General features: G+C 37.0%; 1 protein-coding gene across 1 annotated transcript; it reads right to left on the reverse strand.

The window, feature by feature from the left end:
• Nucleotides 1-102: 102 nt before the first annotated feature.
• On the reverse strand, nucleotides 103-8,543 carry LOC132035988 (integrin-linked protein kinase 1). Its single transcript, XM_059426195.1, is given in 13 exon segments — nucleotides 103-509; nucleotides 512-530; nucleotides 1,572-1,683; nucleotides 1,744-1,865; nucleotides 2,362-2,447; nucleotides 3,698-3,816; nucleotides 3,930-3,992; nucleotides 4,426-4,505; nucleotides 4,864-4,984; nucleotides 5,095-5,180; nucleotides 5,916-6,011; nucleotides 6,094-6,171; nucleotides 7,889-8,543. Coding segments are annotated over 13 exon segments (1,230 nt in total). The 5' UTR covers nucleotides 8,102-8,543; the 3' UTR covers nucleotides 103-474.

Genomic DNA, 8,543 nt, shown 5'->3' on the forward strand with positions numbered 1-8,543 from the left:
GTCTATAGTGATTCTTAAAATAGTTTCATCTTCCATCCTTGTAACGTGTGAGATTTCACTGGTCCTCCTCTCTTTTCTCTCCCATGAGTTACTCAATAAGAATTGCATCACAAACTTTCATATACCACATAATATTTGTACAATTTTGTCATAGCCCGAACTACCAAAATTTGTAGCAAAAGTGAACAAACAACAAAGTCAAAACGATTGACATTTAACCCTACATACAAGAAAAGACACAAAGATATCAGAGTTTTGAAGCAATAATCAACATCAGACTTCCAGTACAAACATAAAGGACGGCAATGGAAGCCATACCGTCACCCTCTCCCCAAACCATCGTCGCACAAAAGAAAGAAAAAAAGTGACGAATAAAAGTTGGAAAACATTCACAATATGAATTGATTAACGGTGTAGCTGCAGCACAGGCACTTCTCATCAGACAGTTGAGCTAGATGAGCGACTCCTTGAACTCTAACGATCAAACTTCAAGATGGCCTCAAGATTCTGAAACATTTAAGTGCCTTTGCCTGCAAAGTGACAGATTCAGAGCTGAGAAACTGGTCACGAAGCTGCTGAGACTCTGTCAACAAAAGCATGGAAGCAGTTGCAAAAAAATAAATAACCAGGACAAATATACAAAAACTTGGTTGAAGAAACCCAAGTCGGACTGCATTGAGCACTAATTGAAGCAAAAATATATTTTACTAATTCATTCAAAGATATTTAATAGGAGGGGAGCTAGTCTCTGTGTGACATGGAGGTCATTGATTCAAGCCGTAGAAACCACCTCTTACAAAAATGCAAAGGTTGTATACATATACTCAATATGGTCCAGCCCTTTCCTGGACCCCATAAGTAACGAGAGCTCCTCAGCACACCAGAGATCCTTTTTCATATAATTTAAGACAGTACAAACAGTAACAGCATTCCTCATTTGTTTCAATCACAAAAATGAAAGTAAGACTGAACAGATAAGGGCAAGCATTGATAATGAATTTCCTAGAGAGGTTATGGACGAATGATAACAGGATGTTCCTCACTTTTTGTCCCCAAAGTTTCTACTAGAAAGGGAGAGTATGGTTTTGAAGGTCAAACCTGAATAGATATCTCTGTACTCTTTATTCTAGCTTATATAAATACTTTTTGCTTTTAAGGTAACTATAAATTAATAAATCAACTACAAATAAACCAAAGAAACAATCCAAAAAAAATTAATAAACAAAAGACATTTGTATGAATTCTTTCCTATACGCTTCCTTTTAATCCACAAGTCGGCTCATATTCTCCAGAATGACAAAAAGAGGGCTGTTAATTGATCAATTATCAATTCATTCAATTGATTTCAAGTTGCTTGTTCCATAAGACAACTTCCTAATATTCCTTCATGGATTAAACCTCATTATTGGAACTTCCTTTCATGAATAATGTGCATATTCACTATTAAGTCCTCACCACTTACATATATCTATTAGTTACACATTTATTCTGTAATTTATCTCCATCTTTCAAATTATGTAGCAAAGCAATACATACAACATTACCCAGGGCCAGGTGAGAGAGATTCCTACCTTCCAAGATCTTCTATGCAAAAGAATATGTTTGATTTCTTTCAACCTGATAATTATTTGCTGAAAAGTTGGTCTTCTTGTTGGTTGCTCCGCCCAACAATCCTGAATTAACCTGTTGAACTAATCATTTTAAATACAATTGAAGGAAATTGAGAGCAACACAGGGACTTACTCTCTCAGTCCATGAGCATAAAGCTTTTGTGAAGCTTTAAAGGGAGGGCGTTCATTTGCAACATAGGCTTTGGCCACTTCAACTTCCTGCTTCGTGGAAAATGGTCGGCAGCCTTCAATCATCTGCAGAATAGAAAAATATATGAGGTGTACAAATGTCTAAATTATCCGAAGGTCCTCTTAAATATGAGACTTACAAACATGCTGGAACAGTCAGGATTATCTAGTGAATGCATAAGGTAGAATAAGCATAAATTTGCCAGAAATGAGAATAGGGGACAGTAGATGGCAAAACAATCTTTTTGAATACAACTAAAATTGACTGCAAAATATGGAGGACCCCGTTGGTATTCCTTTTTCCTCCATGGGATGAGACCTAGAATGCATACATACAACCCATTGGCAGCATATCAGTCTGATATCATGCTCATCAACACAAATTACACATAAAAATGCAGTTACATAAGTAAAAAGCAGAATTACATCTCTAAAGCAAGAAGTGGTAGCCAGCAAGCCCACAAACATACTAACATTTTTTCTTCCAGACAGGGCACAGCTGGAGAACCTTTTTCAGTAGTTGATGCATGAGAGGAGAGAACTAAGAATAAAAAGAGCCTACCTCTTGCAATATCAAAGCGAAAGAGAAAACATCCACCTTGGTGTTATACTCCTCATTCTTAAAAACTTCTGGAGCAACATATCTCCCTGTAATCAAGAAGTCAATTCAACTTGTTATTCTCATAAACTAAAACACTAGAACTTTATATAACAATAAGTATCATGTTAAAAACATGCATATAAGGATCCATAGTTCTACAATGATCAAATAGGAACATTGTCCACCAGAATTGGTACTTTTTTCTAAAATAACTTTGTAATTCTCCTCTTCAAATTGTATTGCCAAATTTTCAAGTTAATAATTCTTTTGATGAATAAAAAAATTCAAGATAGTCCTTCCGTCACCTACCAAAGTGAAAGGTAAGTTCTATAGAATAACTATAAGACAGGGATTAAGACTGGCAATGTTATGGTAGTGAATGTTAAGCATATCCACAAGAAGAGTTACAGTTATGCGGATGCTAAGATGAATGTGCGATCATACCAGATTAGATTAGATTAAAAATGACCACGTTCGCCAGAAGGTGCAAGTAGCACGCATTGAGAATAAATGCGAGAAAGTCGCTTGAGAAGTTTGGACATGTTCTACGATGACCTACAGATGTGCTAGTCCATATGTGTGAAATAATGGTAAGCGACGATGTTAAAAGGGGAGGGGGTAGACCTCACATGGAAGGAAGTTGCGCCGAAAGACCTACAAATGCTTGGTATCAAGCAGACTTAGCCAAAGATACGGCACAATGGAAGGAAAAGATCTATTTAGGTGATAGCTACTAGTTAAGGATAGAGTTTAGACTTGTTGGAGAACTAATATTGTTTTATTATTATACTTGACTTTCTTTTTTACTTTTATTTTATTTAGTATGATGATGATATGAAATGAGCTTAAATAAAATGGGGATCCATATTGCTGACCCCAACTTGTTTGGTGTTGAGGCGTAATTGTTATTGTAGTCCTTCCGTCCCAAAACTTATAGTTTCATTCACTAGCACAACCATCTAAGGTAAGTTTTTAAATGTAAATTGTTCAGTATTTGCTGGTAAAAGATTCAACAACCCTATGCTGACTTTTAGAGAGGAAACTAGAGGTGAAACATGTGTTTTATTAAAATTAAAAGGAAAAGTAAAACCATGAGGACTTCTTGAACCTAAAATACTGTTTGTATATGTTTTGCAAAAAGAAAAAAAGGAACAAAAACATAGGAGTAATCATGAAAGTGAAGGACCAACGACAATGACAGAACGTCCTGAAAAATCGACTTGTTAAAATGACAACAAAACAAATCATTAGTGTGAATATATTTCTTTAGTGACTTAAGACGCTGGGATATACTCACATGAATCCTCTTGACGCAACAATGGTCTATCTTCCTTGACAGTTTTGGTAAATTTCATCAGCTTACTAAGTCCAAAATCTGCAACTTTCAGATGTCCAGAATCATCCCGTAATATGTTTCTGTCATTTTACTCAGCAATTAAAAGCTTTCCAGACATTTGACAGGCTTATTCAGCCACGAAAGAACAAACAAAGCACGTGACTAGAGAACAGCCAGTAAGACTACAACATACTCGGGCTCTAGGTCTCGATGAATTATTGCTTCAGGTTTATGCTCATGTAAGTAGTTCATTCCTCTGCAAAATGCATACAAATATGACTGTAAGAGACACATAAACGCAACTATAAGAAAGACAATCTTAGAATTCTCTACATATTTATGTACACAGCTTCTTCTGCAACTGATCACAAAGCTGGCCACTATTTTGCTTTCTAATGAAGATTTATAATCATTATTGAGCCCCAAAGGCAAGCCCTGTACTATTGAGATCACCAAAGTTGAATATCTTATAACCCAATGGTGAAAAAACACAAATGCATGAAGAGATACAAAATGAAGTTGACAATTCCAAATTATACGTAGAACTATAAAATCTGTAGTTGGTTCTCCTGTATTAATGACCATTTACCTACAGGGACCTTAGGCAAATTCAAGCACCTGGTGACGGTATGTAATTATACTAATAAGATTCTCCAGTGGAAATTCAGCACATCAGCCAGTAAATTAACCTTGCAAAATCCAGTGCAAGCTTCACCGCCTTTATTGGCTTTAATGCACCTTTCCGTTTCAGGAATGCACGAAGATCTCCCTGCAAACAGAACAGAATAAGTGGTGTACTTTGGATCGTCAGGGACTTCAAAGGCTTTCTCTATGATTTTAATGGATTTTCTTGACATAATGGAGAAAATATTTTCTTTGAGCAACAAAAAAGGAAAAAAAAAAAAAACATGGCTTTATGTATGATTTATTAAGTCGTTAACACCCTTGTATTTAGTACTTTATTGATAATTAACCATCAATTATGCTGATTTGGCTGCATGGTCGTTCTTGATTTTGTGATAATTCTCAAGTACTTTAACCACATAATTTCTCGATTTTGCGACATCATAGCAAGATTTTGGAGATAACTCCAGGAAGTGGCGAGTTGTTCGTTAAAAGAAAAGTACCTTAGGCAGATACTCCGTGATGATCATCATTGGGCTACTCTGTGTCACAGCACCAAGAAATTGGACTACATTTGGGTGGCGTATCTGCTGTAGTAAGGCAAGCTCATCCCTAAATGCCTTGCTGAAAAACCAATTAGAAAAAATAGAAAAGAGTCTTTAGTAAATTTTTATGAACTGTCACATGAGGAAAGTTCTAATTCAAATATAATTGATAGTCTATGACCAACCCACAATTTATCTTTGTCGGTGAAAAATTCTACACCAAGTTTCTTAACAGCAACCTCAGTTCCACGCCACAGAGCAACACAAAACGTACCCTACAACCATTTAACATGAAATATTTAAAGATATGAACTTCACTACTTTTATCCCAGATACATAGCAAAAATGACAGAAGTTAGAAATAACAGCTAGGATCATAAAGGAAACAGTAGAAATAACAGCTAGGATCATAAAGGAAACAGTTGTCAGAAACAAATCCAATAATAACAGCAGATACTTCATCAACCCCAAAATTCTTGATCTACTTAACTGTAGCCTGCCTCACTACTTGGAAATATTTTCTTGAATCACAAACTTTTCCTTCTTCAGAAGGTTAAGGTAATATATTTGACTTTCACTTTATGTTATCTTAGTGTTGAATTAGCATCTTTGCTACTAGCTATTCGATGTCTTCACATCTACAAACCATCTTTTTAAACCTTCTCTTCTAGATGTCCGTGCTAGTTGAAATTAGGTTATGTATATTGCGGTGGATGAATACCATTGGAATGGGTACATAAGGAAACCTCAACAACAATGCCTGCCATAGATTTGTGGCAGGTTGATCAACTCAGATAACCAGAGGGGAAATAGAGCTTGGGAATAAATTCGAAAACCGTGTTAGTATACTTGTTACCGAAGGCCAGTATCCCCTTCAAAGGTCAACAATATATCTGGACATCTAATGTGATAACACAAGTACACAACACAAATAACAAAAGGGAAAAAAACTGGAAAAGTGTGCAATGATCAAATAAGCATAATTATCAAGTCAGGGAAAAAGTTGTTACCTTTGTTATGTTGACGCTATTACTAAAATCAAGTTCTGTTGGATCAATTTCATACTCTGGAATTTCACAAGCATTTTCTACGTGCATGGGAGCAATCTAAAACCGAAAGTAAAATAGAAAAGGTAAATGCTTATACCATTGTGCAATTAGAGCTGACAATCTAGTTATTGATACATACCGCAGGTACTTTTGCTCCATGTATTTCCAAAAGCTTGACCACATCATTATTCTTGTAATATATTGCATCTGCAAGAGGCTATTTAATCATACTTTGTCACTACACTACACTGTTGTGAGTAGCCCAAAATAGACCTCAAGACAACTGCACACATGTTCCACAATATAGACATCAGTGTATAACTTGGAGACTAACTCAGTTCACAAAGCTGTCGCGATACTAATGATTAAACACTATTAAGGCTTCACAAATCTTCTCCAGTAACAGATGTACTCCTTTGTTTGAATTTATATAAGTCTTCCCATTTGGAAACCAAAATATTAGACAACATCTCTTTCCGATACAGCTTTCAAATACAATTGTAAAGATATGGCACTTAGGCCTAACTTAACCCCAAAAGGTGGCTGGTGAGGGGAGGATTGCACAGGTCTATATAAGCAGACTACCAGTCCACTGCCCAATCAATGTGGGACTCTGATCATAGACCACTCCCAGGCCCAATTGGAGCAGAGACCGGGAGCCCAAACAGGGATGAACCTGGTTTTGATACCATGTAAAGATATGATACTTGGGCCTAGCTCACCTCCGAAAACTAGATCACGAGGAGAGGATTGTCCAAGTCCATATAAGTAAACCACTAGTCCATTTCAAGGTACTTAGGCGTAAGAGTCATATCTTTACATGGTATCAGAGCCAGATGGATCGTTTGCGCTCAATATCCACGCTTCAGACGGGCCAGGGCGTGAAGGGGGTGTTAGAGTCCCACATTGATTGGAGAATGAACTGGTGGTCTTCTTAAATGGACTTGAGCAATCCTCCCCTCATAAGCTAGCTTTCGGAATTGAGTTAACCCAAGTGTCACGTCTCTACGTACAACAATAAACTATACAAAATATAGACTCTGATCAAACTAATTTTTCATCCAATACTTTAATAATATTCGTTTACTCTTACTAAGATAACACATAAGCCAAATTAAAGTTAACCGCGATTCAATTATAAATTAAAGTACCAGTTACAACTAGATTGTTGCGTATCAATGGAGAGGTATACATTAACCCTCTGTTTGGATGGTTGTTTCCCGTGGTTCATTAATGTACGGTATGGTATGGTACAGTATGGTGTTGTATTATATTGATCAGTATTAATGAACACGATGTTTGGATGATCGTATTGTTTGTTGTGGTTTAATAACATTTGTATTGTTTGGTTTGATCGTATGGTTTTGTATAATAACTTGTAAGTTTATCGAAATACCCTTAACTCTTAATTAGAAATGAGTTTATATATATTAATAAAACTCGTGTAGAGAATAAAATAGAACTTTAAAAATAAGTAGGGTAGTGAGTGGGGGTGGTGGAGGGGTGGGTGGGATGAGGGTGGGGGTAGTGGTGGTGAGGGGTAGCGGGTGGTGGAGGGGTGGGTGGGGTGACATGGGTGGTTGTGGGATAAGGGTGGGGATGGGTGGTAGGGTGGGGGTGGCTTGGATGATGGAGAGTGGGAGTGGGGGTGAGTGGTAGGGTGGGGGTGGGGTGGATGGTGGAGGGTGGGGTATAATGGGGAAATGAAATATGTAACCATGAAAAAATCACCAAATCCGTGGTTATAAAAATTAGGACTTTTCATGGTTATATAACCATGGGATGAACCACGGGTCAATATCATCATACCACGTAATTTTAAAAACAATGAAAACAAACATGGTTTCATACAAAACCATACATTAATGAACCATGGGAAACCACCATCCAAACAGGGGGTAAGTTAAATACACAGTAATAGTAATAAACTATACCGTACTGCCCCAGCGATCCATGACATCCACGTGAGCCCCATTTTTTAGCAGAAAATCAACAACATCAGCATTTCCCTGGCAAGCTGCAATATGCAAAGCAGTCCGTCCATCGATATCTGTGTAGTTCACACTGGTACCGTTGTCCAAAATTTCCTTCATACCTACCAAATCACCGTCGTTAGCCATATACATTAACCTCAAACCGGATTCCATATCTCCCTCAACTTCACCATCATCATCACCACCACTGTGGCCAGCGTTAACTGTTGGAAAAAATAATTAAAAGTTGTCAGAAACAAAAATTGGTTAGATTTTGATATTTTAATACATGTCTGGCTAGGATTTATAGTCAAATTTATATAAATAAAATATTTTCCTTCAGCAACTGAGTCGGAAACGCCGTTTCTCTCCGGGGCGAGTGATGATTGTCTGCCTAACGGAAACCTTGACTGTGATTTTGAGCACTCCATATAGAAAACTAATTCAATGATTTTCGCAAATTTGCTTCGAAGAATTGGAGAACGTTCTAGAACAATCTAGTGTGTTTTGTGCAATGTGAAATGCTTTTTCTGTGTGGCTATAAGTGAGGTGTGATGGTGAAAGAATCTGAAACGAATTAACTAGTGTAGAAGCAAAGGTGGGTGGCACGAGTTTG

Source organism: Lycium ferocissimum, chromosome 11 (genome assembly GCF_029784015.1).
Source record: "Lycium ferocissimum isolate CSIRO_LF1 chromosome 11, AGI_CSIRO_Lferr_CH_V1, whole genome shotgun sequence".
Taxonomy (NCBI): domain Eukaryota; kingdom Viridiplantae; phylum Streptophyta; class Magnoliopsida; order Solanales; family Solanaceae; genus Lycium; species Lycium ferocissimum.